Source organism: Ailuropoda melanoleuca, chromosome 3 (assembly GCF_002007445.2).
Source record: "Ailuropoda melanoleuca isolate Jingjing chromosome 3, ASM200744v2, whole genome shotgun sequence".
Taxonomy (NCBI): domain Eukaryota; kingdom Metazoa; phylum Chordata; class Mammalia; order Carnivora; family Ursidae; genus Ailuropoda; species Ailuropoda melanoleuca.
The window spans coordinates 99,819,863-99,842,102 of NC_048220.1; the positions used below are offsets into that span (position 1 = coordinate 99,819,863).

Sequence of the window (22,240 nt, forward strand, 5' to 3'; positions counted from 1 at the left end):
TTTGTTTGCTGAAATCAAATGGAATCTTCCTTAGCTGTAAACATCTAGGGAGTTGAACAGCTCCAGGAAATGTAGGCTCTGGCTCACTCCCTTCTCCTTTCTGTACTTTTTCCCAAGGAGGGACCTACTGAACTGTTGAATCAGCTTGCAGGATGCTCACTGAGCGGCATTACTCGAGGGCAGGATCACTCGGTTACAAGGTCACCTTCAAAAGCACACGAGCAGCTCAGCTAGTGGGCACTCTGCCCAGAGGACCTTTGGCCATGCACTGCTCTTCTGCTGGTCTCTTGAGCACATTCTGGAACTCTTAATTTCCTCGGTATACTATCCTTCCTTGAGTCCAAATGATGATAAGATTCAGATTTTGGCTTGCGAAAGAGAGACATATCTTTTGTTCTCACTCTATTCGTTGTGCGCCAGCCCAGCTAACTAAAGGGAGATCCTATTTGCACGAGTCTAGCTAATAAGAGTGGACATTTGTTTTCTTTTGTGTGTATGTCTACTGCCAGACCTCATGGAGAACAGTAACTGTCAAGGCAGAATTTGGACTTTTAGGGGCTCAGTGATTGTAGCCTCCACCATTACTTTCTGACGTTAATCTCTCCTTATCTCTCTAATTTCTTAATAGTCCTTCAGAGATGCCACTGGGAAGGAGACTGCTTTTGTTGTCCTGGAAATCAAGAGACAACCTGGAATATCGACAGTCACTAGATCACTGCTAATGGAGTGATCTAGTGCCCTAATTGTTTCCTTATTCCCTCAACTCTGTTTGAATTGTATAATACTGGAGGACTGGAGAAGGGGAGAGTTAGCAGGCAAGAAAGGAGTTTTTTAGCAAGAGACAAGCTGGATTAGTTACCACCTCTTAGTGCTCCACTTCTCTTCCAAGGAAGCCTGGTAGAAATATGTAGCTGATCGGAGGAAAATCCTGAATACACCCAGGCCATGGCACGCTCTGCTGCCTCCACCTTCCCAGCTTCCTCTTGAGTTGGGAGTAGTCTTTAACATCTTATCTAGGATAAAGGACAGCTCTGTTTGACGCTCTCTTGTCAGGAGCTTCATTTGTTGTTGGCAAAATTCAATTTCCTGGATCAAAGCGAAGCTTAAGAAAGGCTTAGACACTATCCCAATGTTCTTGGTAAACTGCGCTTCACTGAGTCGCATTGAAATGAGTCAACAGACATATGGATTACATTTCACTTAAAATACACATGGCTTAAGAAATTAAAGGATATCATTCTTTAACCAAGTATTTGGCAGATCTAAAGCATTCATAATGTTTTTCCAAACTCGGCATGCAGCTGGGCTCCCCATTCCCTGCAGTGAAGATCGTGTAACCCAGGGAACCCGGTGCCGAGGAAATGGTTGAGTGGATGGGTGGGGACACCAGAATTTGATGAGAGCTGCCTGTGAGTGTCTGAGATTTACTTCAAACGTTTTCTCAAGCATCAGGAACCAAATTAACCCTGCCATGTTGACTCTGAGGCAGTGAATGCATGAGCGGATACAAATTCCAAGCACTGTGCTAGGCACCTTGCCCCAGAAACACCTCGTGGTCCTGTTTGAGATGTAGTTTCCAACTGTAGCTTTGCAGACTGGGATTGATTTCATCTACACTTCCCATGTTGTCCAGAACTGCTGGAGCTGCAGACCAAATGGACTGCTAGCCAATCTGATGTGATCTTTTTGCAAACCAAATTCTCACGTAAGCAGGGTCTTTATTATTTCTAAATCACCGGAGATATGATATTGCTGTCTTAGGGTCCATTGCATAAATTCAGTTTCAGTAATTAAGAGTGCTGATCCGGAGGGATGCAGCTATACATTTGCCAGAAGACGGTGTCAGGGAGTGTCTGGAATTGAAATAACCTAGATGTGTTGATTCTGAAGGCTGTGAGCACAGAAACCCGAAACACCGTAACCATAGAGTAGAACAGGCTCCGGCTTTGGTGCCAGAGAGACCCAATTGAGTTCCAGGCACTGACAGTTCCTGGTTAGGTGGCCTTTGGCAAGTCACCTGCCTTCTGAATAATTCTTCATCTGTATTCATAATAATATTCACTCCTTAGTGAGCATGTACCGAGAGCCGGTCACTGTGCAGAAACACTTCAGTACTGCTCTGTGGCCTCCTCATGGCAGCCCTTCGAATGGGGCTATAACTGTTATTCACATTTTATAAATGAGGAAACTCCAGTGTTAGGAGTTTACATATTTTACCCAATGTTAGCCAGATCCAGGCATCACACTCAGATCTACCTTCTTACTATCTTCTACCATATGCTAGAAAGTAGATATTAATACCTTCATTGCAGGGTGGGCTAAGTTGAAAAAGGACCCCCCTCCCCAAAATATTCACATTCTAATCCCTGGGATGGGAGAATATGTTACCTTATATGGCAAAAAAGAGTCTGTGTAAGTGTGATTAAGTTAAGGGTCTTGAGAAGGGCAGATTATCCTGAATTATCTAGGTGGGTCTTCAGTGAAATCACAATTATATTTATAAGAGGGAGGCAGATGGAAGCTTGATCATAGACAGGAGAAGGCAGTGTGACCATAGAGGCAGAGACTGGAGTGATGTGGCCACAGGCCACGGAATGCAGGCAACCACGGGAGCCCGACGAGGCCAGGAGTGGCATCTCTCAGAGGGAGTGCAGTCCTGCTGACACCGTGATTTTGGCTCAGTAAGAGTCTTGTCATTCTTCTGGCCTCCAGAACCGGGAGAGACTAATTTCCTGCTGTTTAAAGCCATGAAGTCTGCATTAATAGAAAGCAACCACAGGAAACAAATACACTCCATGAAGTTTAGCAGGAATGTATTAGGATATGCTTAGTACAATGCCCAGCACATAACAAGCACATTTCAATACACACTAACTTTTATTAATGCAAAAGCAAGAACAAATGATTTCTGAAATGTTTTGGTAATGCATAGTATTTCACGTGGCCACTGTGACTGTCTTCAAGTATGAGGTGAAAGGAGAAAAACATATTGAGAAATAGTGTATGTGGTTATCACTTATCAGCATTTCCTAAGTTCCGGTCAAGTTCTCAGATGCTCAGTCAGCCTTCAGGTAACTTCTGGCTGAGGAATGATAGTCACATACTAATAATGCTGTCAACAATTATGGTAATTGTCGCTATTAGCATGTAGACGATGCCTACACAGCCGGCCCTGTTCTGAGGTCTCTACGTGGTTCATCTAAGTGAATCCTCACAGCAACTCTGAGGTGGAGGTACTTGTATTGACCTTATTTGGCAGACGGGACCTGAGGCTTGGAGTAGTGTGACTTGCTCAAGGGCCTCTGGGTGGGAAAGGCAAAGCCAGGACGTGAAGCTAGATCTGTTTGACTCCGAAGCCCAGGCTCTTAGCTGTGGCTGTATGTCCTTGCTCAGTACTCTGTCTTGGTTAAACTGGCATTACTCCCCCATCCTCCCCTCCCTCTTCCCTTTCCTTCTAACTGTCCTAGGCCATGATTAGGATCTGGACGTCGGTGTATGGTAGTAGTGTCATCCAGGTGGGGATGGATTCAGAGCCTGGCTCCTTGCACCCACTGGTGATGTAAGCTTTGGCAAGTCGCTTCACCTTTGTGAATCTGTTTCCTTACCCACTTGATGGGGCTAATAATAGTGGCCACCTCGCTGGATGTTGTGTGAATTCAATAACGTAATGCTCTGAAAGGACGTGCACAGTGCCTGGTGCACCAAGAAAGTGCAATAAATAGTCGCTATGATTTGTATTTTGCATGGTCGGAACAACAGTTAAGAATGAAGTAAGAGGGAATTCCCCTGAGTTGGTTTCCAAATGTAATTTGGAAGAGTTGACCTTAAAACCCATGGCCCGTGAGAGGAAAGTCACTCCTGCTGTCCAGCTACGGCCAGTTTGACCTCACTGTATCTCACGAATACAGCTTTGCAGGGCTCTCCAGCCAGCCAAACTGTACATCTTCTCTGTGCCTGCAGAATCAGTGCCCAGCGACTCCCTCAGCAAGACCCTGAGCTGTCCGATAAGGAGGTCAGGATGTGTTCGCTGGTTCCGGCTCGCTCTCCTTCCAGGGACCCACAGCCAGGGCTGCCTGTGTAGCCAGGAAGGATGTCCACGGTTTTCTTTTGTCTCAAGCTTATTTCTCCTGGCGGCCCTTCAGCGGGAGCACGGGCTAAAATGAATGGGAGGAAGCTGTCAGCTGGCCTTAGATGGACCCTTGTCAGAGCAAAGGGAAGCAGTGCCCTTGGAGGAAGTCAGGAATTGATTTCTTGAGTTTGAGGATCCCTTTGCCATCAGGTTGTTTACCTTAAGATAACAACGATTGCCGGCATCCAGTGTGGGAGCATTTACCCCGGACTTAATGTTTTACGTAGGTTTTTTTTTTTTAACCCTTTGTAAATTTCCATGTAAACTGACTCAGATGGGGTTGTACTATATCCTCAGTTTTATGTGTATTTTTTTTCAATTAGAAATAGAGCACGGACAATCATCAAATCATTTAAAAAATTTTACACAAGAAATTTTTGGAGTGTGTGAAAAGTTTGATATTAAATTCTAGAAGAAAATTACACAAGTAATAGACTTTCAGAAAAACAAGATTATGCTTTATGTGCTATTCTGTAATTGGCTTTTTTATTATTTATCTTCAATATCTTTCCATATTAGCGTATTTATAGGTCTGTCACGTTCTTTTTAATGGTGCCATAGGACACACCTAAATGGATGGATCAAAATTTATTAATTTCCCTATTAATGGACACTTAAGTTTTCAATTTCTTGCTATTACAAATAATGCTGCAGTAATCAGTAATCACATTATCTTTAAGAACATTTGCAAGCATGTCTGTAGGCTTGATACCTACAGATCGAGTTGCAAGGTCATTTAGCATATACGTTTAAAATGGTTTAAATTTTCATCAGTTGTACCTCTCACTCCACAGCTTCTACCCCCGAAGGCTGTACCATTTTACAGTCAGACAGCAGAATGTGAGAGCATATGATAGACACATTTCCATGTAAATTTATCAGATGATTTTTTATGTGATGATTTTTAATGGCTGTACAATATTACATTGTATGTGTATGTCATAATTAACTTCAAAAATTTCTTATAATGAAAAATTATCAAATGCACACAGAAGTAGAATAAAATAATGAATCCCCATATACCCATCATCCAGATTCGGTAATAATAAGGAAGCCACAATTAATGTATTACCCCATATTGATGGGCATTCAAACTGTTTCAGGGAAGTAGATGAGATACTTCTAGGAAAGATGCTTGAGGAACACTCTACAGCTAAGCTGTATTTTTTCACACATGGGATGAGAAGAAGCTCTTCCCCCATATCTCCCCATTGAAGAAAATTCAGTCTGAGTCCAATAGATAGAGGTATACATAGTGGATGGAGCTGTGGAGCCATGGACTGCAGGGGGCTGAGAGTAAGACAGAAGTCCTTCTTCACAACTTAGGGATGGGGGAAAGCCTCTTGAGAAGTGGGGCATGGCAGGCAGGATGCAGATGGATGTATGGATATCCTTTTGGACTTGGGAGAAGTGTGGAAGTCCCACCTTCAAGACCTCTATTTTCTCCCTAGCTTCCAAGATGCCTTTAGGCTCTTCACCTAGACTCCCTAGAAGTTGGAAGTTATTTCCACTCCCTAACCTTTGTGCTTTGGCAATGGAGCATGATTATCCCAAGGAAAATCTAAGGGAGGTGGAGGTCAATACTGGAGCCTCTGTCCTGAGAATGAAAGTACATTTACACTTCACCCAGGAAGTATTATGATTTTAAGAAAATGAGCTTACTCTTTCTCTGTGTAGAACTTAGTGCCATACACAGACCTTTAGCTGATAGCTTCCGTACTAAATAAATAGGCCCTTGGACACCCTGGGGCAAGCTGTAGGTCTTGCTCAAACTCAGCTGGCAGCAGACATTGGGTCAGAGAATCCCTGACTTTTTTTTTTTTTTTTTAAGTAGGATCCATGCCCAACATGGGGCTTGAACTCATGACCCTGAGATCAAGAATCGCGTGCTCTACTGACTGAGCCAACCAGGCGCCCCAAATAATTGGCTTTTCTGATGAGAGTCTCTATTGTACTGAGCTTGAGCTTTAGACTAGTCATTGGGAGCTCTTACCTTCTTGTCTTTCCTTCCTTCTCTTCCTTCGTTTAACAAATATTGTGAGTGCCAACCCTGTGGCAGGTGTTAGGCTAGGTCGTGGGTATTCCCAAGCAAGCAGTGGCAAGCAAAACACGGTCTCTGCTGTCACGGGGTTTAGAGCTTAGTGGAGGAGATAAGGAATTAAACTAGTACAGAACAAGGTAGAGCTGTAGTGGGGGAAGTAGAGGGCACTGTGGGCCCTGGGGAAGGGGAACCTACCCTGGATCGGGGAGAAGGGGCGGCTTCTGGGAGGAAGTGAAGTAAGGAAGAAGTAGGGTGGTGGGGGGAGGAGGGTGATAGAGTTTGCATATTCAAGCTGCACAAGTGGCAGAAACAGGGCCCAAGGGCAAGATTAACATGTGAAGATGTAAGACCTTCTTTGCGGTTAGAGCAGAGAGGGAGGGGCGCTGAGGAGGTGGTGAGAGAAGAGGTTGGCCAGGTCGACGGGTGAATCCTTGAAGGGCCTCGCGGCTCCATAAATGGGTTCGCTGTTTAACTTGAGAACAATGGGGAACTGGAGAATATTTTGAAAGTCAGATAGTAAGAGCGTCCAAAGTGCATTTGAGAAGGATTACTTCAACTGAAGTGTAGCGTGGATTGGAAGGGGCAAGCCTAGTGAAGTGCCAAGACCCATTCAAAAGTTCTATTATAATCTGAGTGAGAAATTATGGTGGTCGAATTTTGGGAAGACGTAGCTGATATGGAGAGAAGGGGATGCATTACAGAGGTGTCTACAGGGTGGAATCATGGAGACTGGAAGATGGGTTGACTATGGGCTGAGGGAGGGGATGGATTCAAGGGCCAGTCTGAGTTTCCTGCATGAGTAGGTAGCAGGACAGGGCTGCCAGTCCGTGGGTTTGTTCTTAGCTCGTGCTGGGACCTCAGACAAGCCACTTTTTTTTCAGATCTTTAATTTTCTCATTAGATGAAAATAATAATCCCCAGTCACCCACTTTGCAGGATCGTGGTGGGGATCCACAGATAATATCTATGTGTAAAGTAGTGTCCTGTTCTCTTTCCATGACCCTAAAAGGCCGGGCAGAAGCAACGTCTGTCCTTACCCTGGTTATCTCTGTAATTTGGGCTTTTACATAGTTTTGCCTTCTTATCTGCAATTCTAAGCACTTAATCTCCCAGGAACTGGTGAGACCTCAGCCTGTTCTAGCAGCTGAGGCCTCACTGGGGGCCTCTCTGGGGGTTCTCAAACCCGCTTTTGTTGAAAACAATGATATCATTGAGTGGGTGGAGCTGGGCCAGGCTTTCCTCAGCCAGTTTAAGGAGAAGTGGGGTCTTTATGACTTCTGTACTTATGGCTCTTTTCCAGTCCCTTCCATAGCTCCCATGTGCCCCACTGCCCGCTTTCCTTCCTTCTCCCCTGAGGTTACAGATTTGCGGAAAACTGGCAGCCTCCACATTTTCTCCTCTTGCATCAGTCTCCCTGGAGAGAGGTCCAGATGGGCCAAGGGGCTATAATGGCTGCATTATATCAGGCATGGTTTCTTTTTCCAAGTCCCCCTCCTCCCCTGAAAGGAAAGGCAAGTCATGGAAAAGGATTCCTTTGGAAGGGAGACTGGAACGCTAGGGAAAGAGGTGATCTAAGTGTTGGGAAAGATAGCAGGCTCCTTGTATTCTAGAAGCGCTTTATCTCTTGACTTCTTGATGCTAAATTTGGGGTTTGAGTAAGAGTACAAAGATTGAACTAGCCTTTCAGTTATGCGGTGGTGGGAATACAGCTGGGGAAAGGAAATCAGAACTGTTGAGTAAGGACCCTTAGTTCCTATTCCTTTACTTCGCTCTTCCTCTCTGTCCTCAACTCACGCACACGGACACACACGCACACATAAACACTGATGCTTAAGCACCCTTCCTCCAGAGCTGTTTAGGCAGCATGTTCGGGGTACTTGGAAGCTGGTTGCCTAACTGGTTTGCAGCAATTCCAGGAAGGAAGGAAGACGGGCTGTTTAACCGTGACTTGGCCCCCAGGGACCAGATGGTCATACCCACCTTCTGTGTGGCCTGTTCGTGTTTGCCAAGTGCTTTCACAGCTGACCTTGTAGGAAAGGAAAAATCATTTTCTCTCTACCTTTCTAAGTTCTTGGCTGGGAACTCTGTAACAAAAGAGAGATTAACAAGAGAAAAACAAACAGAAGTTTGTTTATTTATTTTTTTTAAAGATTTTATTTGTTTATTTGACAGAGATAGAGACAGCCAGCGAGAGAGGGAACACAAGGAGGGGGAGTGGGAGAGGAAGAAGCAGGCTCATAGCGGAGGAGCCTGACGTGGGGCTCGATCCCACAACGCCGGGATCACGCCCTGAGCCGAAGGCAGAAGCTTAACCGCTGTGCCACCCAGGCGCCCCAAAACAAACAGAAGTTTATTACACGTGTACGTAAGAGATACCCAGGGAAAAATGAGTAGTAACTCAAAGAATTAGAATTCAGGCTTACGTAGCATCTTTCCCAAAGAACAATGCATCTGTAGAGAAATGACAGGACAGAGGAAAGCAGCTAGGCTTCCAAAGATGGTAAACTATGGGGAGGTAAATAGATGGGAAACTAATGGGAGACAAAGGCTAGTCGGTAAAAGTTGTTGTGCAGATTCCTCTGGTGTCTTCTCTGGGCAGATAGGGCCTGAAGTTGTCTCCCCTGATTACCGATCACCTTTTGTCCTTCCTGGTAGAGAGGGGAGGAGGGACGCCTTTGAAAATTTTATCTTACTTTTAGGCAAATAGGGGGAGGGCAGAGAGGTTTTTGTTTTGTTTTGTTTTGTTTTTTGTATCTGCTGCTCAGTTGCCTTCAGTGCAAAATCATCTTTATGCTAAAGTGGCATCGTTGGGGGTGGCATCTTATGCCCCCCTTCTGCCTCCTCTGAGCTTCATGGCGGCAGATGCAGGTGCTGGGTGGAGGGCAGAAAAACCGCTTGCTTCACTCCCATCCCCTAGCATCCCAGCACGGTGCCTGGCGCACCACTGGCCTCAGTCAGTATTCGTGCAAGGAGTAAATGGGTTCACAGATGCAGAGCCTGAGGCTGGGGAGGGGTACTGCAGGTTGGCCGGTGACCCAGAACAAATACGTGGTGAATTCAGGCCAGGAGGAATTCCGCCTTCCTGCGGCCATATGCCCCGCGGTTTGTACCGTGTGATGCAGCTTAATAAGCAATTATTGATGAGATTGCACTAACATCCTTCCTCTCTGCCTTCTGCGAGTGTCTGGACGGCCGAACTCTTGGATCAGCTAACACTGACATTTCGCTTACTTCTGTTTATTTAGACTGATGGGTGTAGAAACAAAGTATAACTGTGTGATGTTGGATGAGTTGCTTTCGCTCTTTTTCAAATTCTTCTATAAGAGTGGATTGAAGGGAAGTATTGGACAGAGAGGGTGGCATATAAAGATGCTTTTGTTGCAGTCAGCTCTGCAATTTATATATTGATCTTCCCCGGGCCAAAAAAAAAAAAAGCCTTTATGGAAACGATATGGGACAACGGAGGCTATCAGACAATGTTTTCGTTTTTTAAATTTTTCTAAGAAATAGAGATCGTACCCCATTCCCTTTAATGGTTGTGGTGGTGGTGGTTCTTGTTCTCCTCCTCCTCCTTCTTCCTTTAACTGTTCTTATCTAGTTCCAATAAATACTCATAATGGGCTTTTCAGGACACTGCAGAACAAACCTGTAAACTCTTGGGTGAGTCATTTTGAGGTCCCTTACCTCAGTTAAGCTCCCTGATCCCAAGAAATCAGCCCTGTTTGCTCAGAGAGGTTACTCATTTTTGTGGAGTTAGCCAGGAGGGAGGCATGAAGAGGATTAAATAAAGACCCTGCTGGTCAAAGGAGTAAACAGTGCTCATCCAAACATCCTCTGGGATATAAAAGCAAAACCCAGGACCAGGAGCTGGTCGGAAGGATGCCAGGTCTTGTGCGGACTGGGAGAAGATGTAATGGGAAGCGGTTGGTGAAAAGGAGTGTTGATTTAATGCATTGTTTGGAAACTTCCTTAATAAAAGGTTAAAGAAAACATGCCATGCAGCTTCGGCCTTTTGCCAGGATTATGGGTGGCGCCATCTTGCCTCAAAGTGTTGCTTCTGGGGCTGGTCCTCTGGCAGGAATGATACTTGTTCAAGGAAGTCCTTGGGATAGGGGGAGATCCCCACTCTTTAGATTAGGACCAATGTTTAAAGTTCCTCTTTCTTTGGCCTTTCTGTTCCCTCAAAAAGGAATGCCTCTGCCTGTGGGCCCCTGGACTTGTCAGTCCTTATTTGGCTTTAGGGCCATGCCTTTGGCATGTTGGTTTGTTTCCATTCCTCTGGAGTCAGAGGTGGAATGAACACTCCGGGCTCATGGTTTGGAAATCTTGATTCTGAAACAGCTGTCTCTTCTCCCCTTTACTTTCTCCTTCTTCGAAAAACAAAAGAAAACAAAATAATACTTACTGAATTTGTTATTTTGTCCCAAATATGGGCAAACATTGGCCACTACATTAGAACAGCACTCTCTGCTTTTCAAAAACCCTTCCAGTGCCTCCCTGTCCTGGACTATTTCCACTTGATAGAAAGGGGGACTAAGGCCAAATAGCTTGTGATTGGCATAATGTCCCCTAGCTAGTTAAAAAATATTAATAACCAGGGGCACCTTGGTGGCTCAGTTGGTTGAGCATCTGACTCTTGATCTCAGCTCAGGTCTTGATCTCAGGGTCATGAGTTCAAGCCCTGTGTTGGCGTGGAGCCTACTTAAAAAAAAAAAAAATTAAGACCCATAAAGAGAGAGACTAGTATTATGAGCCCTCAGATACCCATTATCTGGATTTGCCAATTATCAAGATTTTGCCACATGTGCATCTAGCTATTCCTAGAGAAAATGATAACCATGATTTTAGAACATAAATATATTTTACAAAGAGTTCTTTCACATTTGTTGATTTTACTTGACAAAATTTCATACTCTTTTGACAGCAACCCTGTGACAAAGATTCTAAAATTCTTCCCATTTTATAGATGAGAAAACAGGCACAGAGAGGTTCACTGACTTGCCCAAGCTCCCCAGAACTTGAAGTGTCCGAACTAGTGTTCGGATGTTATTTTCTCATTTGATCCTTTCAATGATGCTGTAAGATAGTAATTATTACTCTGTGATTTTTGGTCAAGGACACGAGGTGGTTTAGGTGGCTCAAGTGAAAAGAAATAGTTCTCATACAAATACCAGTGAGCACTTGTCAAAGTTTGAATTATCTCCTCATGGTGGAGCCAGAAAGATAAAACTGGTTTAAAAGTTGGAGAAGGGAAACATGTATGTACGCATGTATTTTTTCAATAGTGAGAAAATGAAAGTTGAGATAAGATCGCTAAGTTCGGGGCGCCGGTGGCACAGCGGTTAAGCGTCTGCCTTCAGCTCAGGGCGTGATCCCGGCTTTACGGGATCGAGCCCCACATCAGGCTCCTCCGCTATGAGCCTGCTTCTTCCTCTCCCACTCCTCCTGCTTGTGTTCCCTCTCTCGCTAGCTGTCTCTATCTCTGTCAAATAAATAAATAAAATCTTTAAAAAAAAAGATCGCTAAATTTGATATAAAACTGGTACTATCTTTTCCACTGGGTAGAAATCATTTGCATCTCTATCGTACCTCATTAGTGTTTTACAAGGTAACGGCNTTAAAAAAAAAGATCGCTAAATTTGATATAAAACTGGTTAATATCATTTTAGGGGAAATGAAACCATAACCTTCGGAACTATCTTTTCCACTGGGTAGAAATCATTTGCATCTCTATCGTACCTCATTAGTGTTTTACAAGGTAACGGCTCGTTTTACAGGGTTGTAGGAGAGCTGCCTTAATTAACTGTAGTCTTTCAAAGCTGCATCTCCCCCCACAGAGTCCAGAGACCCTTAGCCTGGCCTCTCCAGCCTACCAGCTCTGAGAAATTGAAAGCAACCGTGGTTGTCTTTTGCCTCATTTCTAGGGTTTCAACTGTTACTCAAACCGAAGCTTTCTGAGCCCAGACTTTCCCTCTGTGCTGTGCTGGTATCATCTTCAGGTGCGAGAGGGTGATCAAGAGCCTAGAAATGGGGAAAAGAATTTAAAATGTTAACATTGATCCAGTGAAGTAGGAGAATTCCCAGAGCCTGAAAATGCATCACCTGGAAAAACTATTAAAAATACAGATTTCTCAGTCCTTCTCTAGAGAATATAATTCTCAGTGGGGCTGGGATGGGGCCTGGGATTTTATATTTTTTCACAGTGTTTCCGGGTGTTGTGCAGTTACTGGTCTAAGTCCCAGGACGACGGCATGGAGAGCATGAGCGAGAAATGACAGAGGCTTGCATTAGCATCAGCACGAGTGGGAAGGGCGAAGATCCTCCAGGGAGAGGCTGTCCCTCCCCACACATCACCAGTGTTTAAGTGCCAGGATACTCCTGAAAGACCTAGATGGAACAATTTCTGGGGGAAGGAGGTGTCTGGAAAGTAGCCACGGTGGGATGAGCTAAGTAGTGCCGACCCATGCTGAGCATGGCTGCATAGATTAGATTGTTTCTCAAGGTGGTTTGGAAATTGTTATCACTTTGTCTTCACCGGATGCCTATCTCAGGCAGAGGAAGGAGGGTTGAACTCGGAGATGTTTGTTTGAGCCCTGCTGCTTCTCTCCCCAGAGGGAGTTTTAGAGATTGAAGTTTTAGAGAGGCGTTAGAAATTTGTCTGATAGTAAATAATCCTTAAAAGGATTGTTCTGGTTTTGAAGGTGCTGAGCCTTAGGGCAGAAAGGTCAAGGCTGTTTCAGACTGCAGTGTGCTTTGGGGTTTGGCTGCACCTACACACAGGGCCCGGGCCGCCACAGGCAACTCTATTGTCTTTCCCTGGAGAGCAATCTTATGTCTAGTATTTGGGGGGCAGCTTCTTTTCCCAGCTGGGTTCGGAAGACACAGGTTTTGCTGGAGGACTGTGGGGTCTGAGCAACCTGGGTCTTGCCCAAATCGATCATTTCCATGCTGGCTGCTATTAGCATTGGGATACAGTCTCTGCCTGCCTTGTGTGCTTGTGAGCCTGGAGCGTGTGTATGAGGCAGGGGAGCGTTTCGTAGAAACTGCTTTTCCATCAAAGCCAGAAAAAGGAGGGGGTGGGGTGGGAAATCTTGGACAGTCCTTCTCCCTTCCTGGATGCACATCACTCACAACTTGTTTCCTGAAACTCCTAATACACTCCAGTGGTGAGAGATGGCTTCCTGCTGATGTGCTGAGCCATCCCCTTGTCCGGGAGGAGATGAGAACAAGATGTGGCTGAAGAAGGGGCAGATGGGCCAAGCTGGTCTGCTCAGTGGCCCCGTGGCCCCCTCTCTGAGTCCTGACAGCACTGCCCAGTACCACCTGGACACACGAGCATAGGTGGGCCTGGCTTGGGCAGTGGGGTGGATTTGAAAGTGGTGTTTTGTCTATCGGTAAAATTGCACAAAGAGTGGTAGTGAAACATGACCCTTCCTTTTGCTTCTGGAAAGAAGGGCCTTCCTGGCCGACATCTGCAACCCCATCTGGGGAAAGGGTTGTTGTTTCAAAAAACTCGCTCTGTAGTTCTTATGTATTCATCCTCTTTCTCCTACCGCGTGCTTTCCCCATATTTTTCTCTGCATATGTGCATATCTAATAGCTCATGACATTTTTGTGACATCCTGTTTGTCCTGAGGGCTACTATCATTACCATCAAATTGTGGTTTGGACTACTGGTTACTGGAAGTGCTTTTTTTTTTTTAATGCTTCCACTTTCTAAGAAAAAAAGAGCAGAAAAGTGCTTAAGAAGTATGGTCAGGGCCAACAGACTGGGGTCTGAAACCTGGCGCTGACATCATGCTGGAAGAACTTGGACAAATTTAATGTCTGAGCTCCCAGGGTCCTCAATCACACAATGGGGAAAGGATTAGGACCTACCTCATAGGTGTGTTATACATAGGTGTGTTAAATGGTTTAACACTTAAATATGTGTGAACTGTTTTGATGGAACTTTTCTGGGTTTTTCAAGTTCAGAATGATCCAGGATGTGGTAGAGGCAGGAAGGTGATGGGGGCTTGGAGAGTGAGACATTTCGATACTTCTGAGGTGTGCCTGCCTTAAAAATAACTCACTAACTTGTGGTCTAGGGTGGTAGCTCTGCATCAAAATCACTGAGTTATTACAATGGGTGGTTGAGTTTCTCTCTGCCCCAGTACATTTGGGGTGGGGCCCGACGACCTACATTTTTAACTAATTCCTAGGTGATGCTAATGCTGCTGGTCCTGAGATGGTAGGTAGGTAGAAAAGGAAGCAGATTGTTCTAGGTGGATTCAGAAGACAGAATGAGGCCAGTGGGTACCAGCTACAGAAAGGTAGGTTTGGTTCAATGTAAGAACTTTCTCTAACTACTAAATATGTTCCAAAATGAAGTGGGTGGTCTCATGAGCTCCAAGTCACTGGAGAGGTCCAATACTGAATGGCCATCTGGCAGATTCCTGCACAAGGTAGAAGGTTCACTTGTTCATTAATTAATTTACCCATCCATCCATTCATTCATCCATTCATCCACTTAGTCACAGAATAAACATGTATTACCTATCTGGGAAGTGCTAGGATATGGGGAGAAACCTTGAACAAAACACCTGTACCCTTGTTCTTAGGGAGCCCACAGTCTAGTGAGTTTGGCTAAATGATTACAAAAGTCCCTTTTAACCCTGAGGCTCTGAGAGTCCTATGATGATGGTGTCAGATCCCCAGAATAAGAAGCTACAGAAAGATGCTTACCCTTCTGAAGACATGGCCAGGGACTGACAAGAAGGTAGACACTTCTGAGGTTCAATCTAGAATGTTCTCTTTGGAGCATCTTAATGTCACTGAATGAATGATTTCCCCCCCCCAGACTCAAAAAGAGGTTAAGAACGTATTTGCCAGGAGTGCATTTCCTGTGGGAAGATTCAGATCTCCTACTGGCACTGGGATAGACCATTAAACTCTGAACCCATGACTAGCTGTCCATAATGCTGTCTGTGAAAGCAGACCCAGGAAACAGAGCTGCAGGAATAAGTTTAATTGCTTTTTCACCTCTCTCAAGTGATCAATTGGAGCATTCATGGCTGGGGAGAGTTGGGGGGAAATAGGTAGATTCCATCTGTTTTTCTGGGTTCTTCCATCATAATCCCTGGTGAAAGCAACGATGATGACTGCTGACCTTTACTGAGCTCAGTCTGTGATGCCAGGCGCCTGGTGTTAAGCCCTTTTCATGGATTGTGTCATTATACTCTTCATACAGCCCTATCAGGTAGGCATATTCTCCTCATATTTGCAGATGTGGGGACAAAGGTCCAGAGAGGTCAAGTAACTCACTCCTGGCCACAGACACAGTAGATGTCACAGCTGGAATAGAAACTCCATTCCCTCAGACTCCAAACCATGCTCCAATCTCCTAATGCTGAACAACTCATTCACTCACTCATTCATTCAAAAACTGGTTCAGTCATTCTTTCATTAAGTCGGTGTTAAATACTGGTGAGCAAAAGAGCTTGGCCTCGGTCCTGCTGGGGCTTACAGTTTATCTCCCTCAGGCAAATGGGTGACTCCTTATTGGATCCTTGGCTTGTTAGATGCTAAGGAGAAAGATGTAGGCTGGGAGACAGAACCTGCCAAGTGAGCTCCTGGCCCGAAGTTCCCATGTGAATGAGAGTTTCTCTACACAAGCTAGGTTTTGTACTTTGCTTTATTTTTACATTTTCTTATTGAGTTTCTTTTTTCTTGTCCAAGCCTGGATGTTGAAGGGCTTGACATAGTATGAGAGATAATTATTGTGACATTTGCTTTCTGGCTGCACTCTGGGAGTGGAGGCAAATCTGAAAGTCAGGAGTCCCAGAACTTACAGCTGAAACTGACTTTGGAGACCCTCTTCAACTGACCCTGTCTTGCTGGGAAATGTCACCTCTTCCAAAACCAGGGTGGTCTCTGCCAATTCCCTTGGCTCTCTTTGCTGACTCCAGTCTATATTTTCTTCTTTTTAAAAGCAGTTTCGGATTAAGTTTTCAGTTTTCAAAATAAATACATGATAATTATTTTTTAAAAATCAACCAATCTTTGGAAGCATGCAACTTATATTGTGAACTATCTGCAATCCCCTGAGATAACCACCATTAACAATGGGCACTTGCTTTTCCAGTTGTTTTCAATGTCTACACTGGAGTGTATTGTTATTAGTTTTTATTATAAAAGGGATTTTTAAAATATATATTTTCCATTAAAAAAATATATATATATTTTCCTGAAATTTATTGTTTTTTATCTAACTGCTTTTTTAGGCATTTTTTCCATGTTAGTATATATAGATCCACTTAATTCTTTTTTTTAGACTCCCAGTTTCTCTTCCATTTTTGCCCCTGGACCTCAACTTCCTATAGGTGCATTTTTCTTTTAACGTGGCTGAGCTAGTTGAAACATCCATTTGGCTCTTTTATTTTTCTTTTAACTTTTAGAGGAATTCTAGGACCCTTGTTTGGTGTTGTCTTACCTTTGGTGAGGGATTCTTAACCTCAGCCTCAAGGGGTCTGTGGCAAGAGAGAAACCAATGCCCAATTTTAGAAAAGAAAAGAAAAGAAAAAAGAATTTATTGTATTGTAACGCACAGATCTACCAGGTCTCGGGAAATCTGAACCACTAGGTCTCAGAAAAGGCAGGTAAAGGCCGTGCCGGGAATCCATGCAGCAAGGACAAAGGACCAGATGAATTGTTCCCATCTGTTCAGCTTTTGCAATGTCACTCCATTGGCTTAGCTTGGATCATGGGCTACACTTGGGTCAGGGCCAGGTAGGACACCTTGATTGACAATCTCACCAAAATATGCAACAGGAAAGAGGGTTTCCCTTGAAGAAAACTTGGCATGCTGATACTCAAAGTTGGCGAATGCAGTGCTAGCATTACCAATGAGGGTACGAAATAGAGTCCATAGACCTTGGGAAATTCTGAGTATGTGTTTGCATGTGTGTATTCCTAGGACCCAGAAAACGTTGCAACCATGCTTTAGTTTTGTCTCCTTCATCTGTTTATGTCCAAACTAAGTGATAAACCCATTGAATACAAAATTAATCAACTTCCTCATGGTTTTCTTTTCATTCCTTAGGCCCTTATGATGGCTTATTTTCTTCTGCGCGGAGATGGGTGGGTGGTTCTTTCTGGGTCATTTAGAATGACTGGCTGCTGTTTCCAGGAGGGTGGAGGCCATCACCTAAAGAGACAAATGTCTGTGTCTATTCTTTGCAGACACCTTTTTGCTCCAGCCTACACGGAAACCCATTATACTCCAAGTGGCAACCCTCAAACCACCACTCTGAAATCTGAGGTAAGTTCAGGTCAACAGAGATCTACAGGTGGCCTCTCCTGGCCCCACCCCTGGGGAGTGAGGAGACGCATTGTGGAGACCACCCCCCTCCCCCGAAGGGACTGTTTGCCCTGACCCAAGACCAAGGGCGCAAGCCGGAGAACCATTATGCAAATTTGTTGTTTCATAAGAGCGCCCTCTCCTCTGCTGGCTACAATGGCCAAACAGTATTTTAGGTAATTGCATCTGATTAAAATTGGTATCAGTTATTACGAAGCATGCATTTTCTTTGTTGTATGTTAATCACCCACATATTAACAAAAGTCTAAGTGAGAGAAATGAGTTACCAGTAATCCTGCCATTTCATTAATTAGATGTTTAATTGATCCTTTTCCATATGGATGGATAAGGTTTTGTAGTCTGCCTTTTTAATGTGATTTTAGGTTATGCAGATTTTCTTGTTTTGCTGCCATCTTCATATTGGATTTATTTTTTCCCCTCAAAGGTGTTTTTGAGTTTGGATATTTGCACAAAGATTTGTCATGTAAAAAATGGTCTTTCAGGGTTGGCTGGGGGGCTCAGTTGGTTAAGCATCTAATTCCTGATTTCAGCTCAGGTCGTGATCTCAGCGTCGTGAGATCAAGCCTTGCATTCGGCTCTGTGCTCAGCTGGGAGTCCTCTTGTCCTTCTCCCTCTTACTTTCGAGCATGCTCTCTCTTTCTCAAATAAATAAAATGTTTAAAAAAAATGGTCTTTCAAATGGTTTGTCAGATGGATGCATTTTAGTTTGCTTCACCACACCCCACTGGTGGGCATTTAAGGAAGTGAATTGTACCCATTTCATGGTTTGCTAACTTTTCCTACCGGGGGACCTGTTAGCATTGGTGGGATCAGAGCAGTGGTTCTCAGCTAGGAGTGATTTTGCTTACATCGTTTCTTTTACTTAAACTTTTGTTAATGTGTGGGTGGGTAACTACCATAGTGCAAAAAAAATATGTTTCATGATGATTTCTATCAATTTTAATCAGATGCAGTTACCCTAAAATTTTCTATTTGTTTAACCATCTCAGCCAACAAAGGAGGGGACACTTGGCAGTGTCTGGAGACAGTTTTGACTGTCACAACTGGGAGGTGGATGCTGCTGGCATCTAGTGGGTAGAAGCCAGGGATGCTGCTAAGTGTCCTACGATGCACAAGGTGGCCCCTCCACAACGAGAAGTATCTGGCCCTAAACGTCAGCAGTGCCCAAGATGAGAAACTGGATTAGAGTGATCCTTCTCAGACTGCGCAGATGAGATGGGGTAGGAAGAGGGAAGACGGACTCCCACAGGAGCGACAGTGGTTTTCTGCCTTTCGGGCAGGACATCATGGACATTGGTGGCATGCAGATGTGGAAATGTGGTATACGGGGCAGCAGGATAGGTCCCTTTGCCTCAGTGCTCCTCTGGCAGCTTCTCGTGGAATCGGAGATTCCTACATGGCCCATCTTTAAAATATCCCTGCTAGAGTGCAGATGTCCAAAAGACAATGACAGCCACTCTCCATCAGTAAAAGCTCAGGTTAGTTTATCAGATTAGCCTTGGATGGGGAAGGGACACAGGATCGCTAAGTGTTGGTAGATCTGAGAGGTCTGGAGCGTAGTAATCAGGTAGCTGAGGAGCTGTGTTCCATCCATGCTGTCTGCTTCACCAAGACCTTTCTGGAGCGGGGAGGAGTTAGCAGTGCGGCCGGTACCCACAGCAGGCAAGCTGGCCATGTCTTCTCATCTCTGGGGGGATATTCAGGTGTGGCTCCATACTTTCTTCAGTGCCCCTTGGTCAAAACTTCCTCCATCATTGAGACCTCTGCTCTCTGCCTCTAGGGAGGCAGGGAGGGGGCAAGCATGCCTCGAAAGCCCCAGGACCTCACAAAGCACTGTCCTCTGAGTTTGGCTCTTGCACTTCTCCACCCGCAGCTCAAGAATGGGTCTCAGTGCACAAGTTTGCCATGAGCTCATACTTCCTGCTGTGAAAGCCCCCTTGGGTGGCCCCCTTAGACCGAGAAGTTGAGAAGGAATGCGATGACTTCATGACTGTTCATTTACTTGTTCTTTGTGCTCTCAGCATTAGGCAGAGATGCTGTGAGGGCCTTTCAGAAACAAAGGAGTGGATGAGAACTTCCCCCCACCCCCAGAATGCCCCTCCTTCCTGAAGGTCTTACTGATCGAAGCGTATCCTAACTGTAGTATGGGACGACCGGTTATTTTCGTACATCCCCTCCTATTGGACTCTTGCAAAGCCTCCACCCAGCCTCATGGAGCTCCTACTCAGCTTTCTTATCTGGGAGCTGAGGACTTCAAAAAGAAACGAGAATAGAATATACCATTTAGCTGTGCCTGACCCCAGTGTGGAGGGCCACTCCCTCCCAGCCTTGGCCAGGATTACTGGGAACCCTGGGAACCATTAAACTCATCCTCCGGGCCTGTAGGAGTTACAGATTTGGGGTCTGAAGCCAGGCTTGTAGACTTGGCTTTAACTAGCTATGTGACCTTAACCAACCCTTTTGACCACACTGGTGTTGAGTTTCTTCATCAGAAAATTGGATGTATTAAGATGTGACTCTCAGAGCTATAGAAGGGTAAGATGAATCACCAATTTTGTGGGAATTTATAAACATCTCTCCCAGCACCACATTTTACTCATGATGATTTTGAGAGAAGAAAAGAGAAAGGAACATGTTTACGTTCAGATAACCAGTGAGTGGCAAGGCTTAGACTAGAATTAAGTCCTTGTCTGTGCTAGAAGAGAGTAGGGCTGTGACCAATCCAGTCCTGTGCACTTTCCTGGGACTGCTTTTCCTCAGAGAGGCTGTCGAGTCTAGAGTTAGGCTGCTGTGGTTTGTCTCCACCTGGCTGTGTGACCTTGTGAGTAACTGGAAACCTCTCCCACCTTTAATTTCCCTTTTTAAAAAAATGGGAGTAATAATACCTACCTCATAAGGTTGTGAGGTTGTCAGAATTAAAGGAAAAAATCTCCATTAGCTTTTTTATCCAGTAGTCAGGGCTGCACGGATGTTAGCCCTTATTGTTTACAACAGCAACGGACAAGTATCGCTAGCCCACACGATGTGTGTGAAAGCCCTCAGTCAATTTAAGGCATGTTACAAAAGTCTGTTGCCAAGCTATTTCCGAGAGCACTCAGTGGACACTGTCAGCATCACTCCAAAGATGGGAAGAAGTCCAGGGGTTCTTCACACACATCCCTGATTTGAATTCTCTTGATTTGTAGAGGTACCTGGGTTTTTGAAACTGTAGCTGACCCTCATTTCTGAGCTTTTTGACTCTCCGTCATTCCAACACCTGCGAACCCCATTTACTGCATGTGGGCCTGGCCCCCTCTTGCACCTGTGAAAGATCCCGGTTGTGGAGTTTGTGGCCCCACGGCTGAGTTCTGAGGATCAGTTCAGAACCTGGGCATTTGATGATGCGTCTCCGGGTCTTGGAATCTGGGGGGAGGGGGAGACCCATGCTACAGGCTGGCATCTGCGAGCAGATGGAATCCTGGCTGGAAGGAGGGCTGGGCCTGCTTCCCCTTGCTTCATAGGTGCTGGCGCGGTGGCTTTCCTCCGTGCTCCTCTGAAGGTCGGGATCTGGCTTGTTGGAAGGCCAGGAGAGTTCGATGCAAAGAGGGGGCCTGCTGCCAGTCCCTCCTCCTGACTGCCTGAGCTTGCATGGGCAGAGGAGCTGAGCCACACTGCTGGCCAGCAGGTTGTCACCAGGAGAAGGGGCACCGGTGGTCCGGACCCTGACCCTGAGCTGAGGGCCGGCCTGGCGCGTAGCCTGTGGTCTGGCTGCGCGGCTCAGCTGCATAGGACGCAGGATTGGTGCAGGACGACTGAGGATTCGGGCCCTTGCTGGGCTTCCAGCTCCCTCAAGGCCACATTCTGCCTCTGACAAGGAGACTTTAATGCCCGTATCATGATCACTGAGGTTCGTTGCCTGCCACTGTGGGCCAGGGTCCTTGATGCAGAGTATTCTCACAACCACCTCTCGAGGTAGAGACCCAAGATGCTGGAGGTCTGAGAGAGGTTGTGGAACTGCTTCCATCGCGGGAGCGTGCATGTAAATCTGGCCTGGCCGTGCCAAAATGCCTGAGTTTAATCATCAGGCCATACTGCTGCCCAGAGCTGGCGGAAGGTGGGGCCAGAGAATTCGGACGAATGGGTCTGCTGCGTCCTGGGTCACATCCCTACCGGCTGGGGATCGAGGAACAACTGACTGCAAGCAAGCATCGTCCCAGTGATGGTTCGCTTGGACTCTTCCATAGGCAGATGCCTGCAATTTCTGATTGGCCCTGCCTGGGCTTTGGGGGGAAAAGAGAAAGCTCCCATGTCTGCAGCTCATAGCTCATCCCTTTCCTAACTCCTCTGCAGAACCTGGTTCTGCTCTGGGGACTTTTCCTTCTCTCTGTTCTGAGCAGCTGAGCTCCCTTGAACTATGTGGGGAGACATTTGTAGGAGTGTGCCCCCTTGTGTGTCGGGGACAGTCCTGGGCTGCGCCTTTCAGTCTGGTTGGTGCCTCAGTGCTCCCTGCTGTGTCCCAGTTGGCCTCTTAGATGCTCTGGTCCCCCTACTTCTGATACAGTCTGCTGGCACCTCCAACTTTTATTTCAAGCCTCTCTTCAGAGTCTGTAATTAGATCTTTGTATGGCTTTTTTTTTTATATTATGTTAATCACCATACAGTACATCCCCGGATTCCGATGTAAAGTTCGATGCTTCATTAGTTGCGTAACACCCAGCGCACCATGCAATAC

The 22,240-nt window shown here is 45.5% G+C and overlaps 1 protein-coding gene across 2 annotated transcripts in view; it reads left to right on the plus strand.

Moving 5' to 3' along the window:
• ADAM19 (ADAM metallopeptidase domain 19) overlaps nucleotides 1-22,240 on the plus strand; it is a 78,211-nt gene that overhangs the window by 12,257 nt on the left and 43,714 nt on the right. The window contains exons 1-2 of one of the 2 annotated variants that reach the window (XM_034656801.1): nucleotides 3,082-3,233; nucleotides 17,391-17,469. Coding sequence is in view for 1 of the 2 variants with exons in the window: in XM_034656800.1 (XP_034512691.1) it covers nucleotides 17,391-17,469 (79 nt within the window). In the remaining variant the exon portion in view is untranslated. Of the gene's footprint in view, nucleotides 1-3,081; nucleotides 3,234-17,390; nucleotides 17,470-22,240 lie in introns of those variants that run through there. The other variant, XM_034656800.1, reaches the window with a different exon arrangement.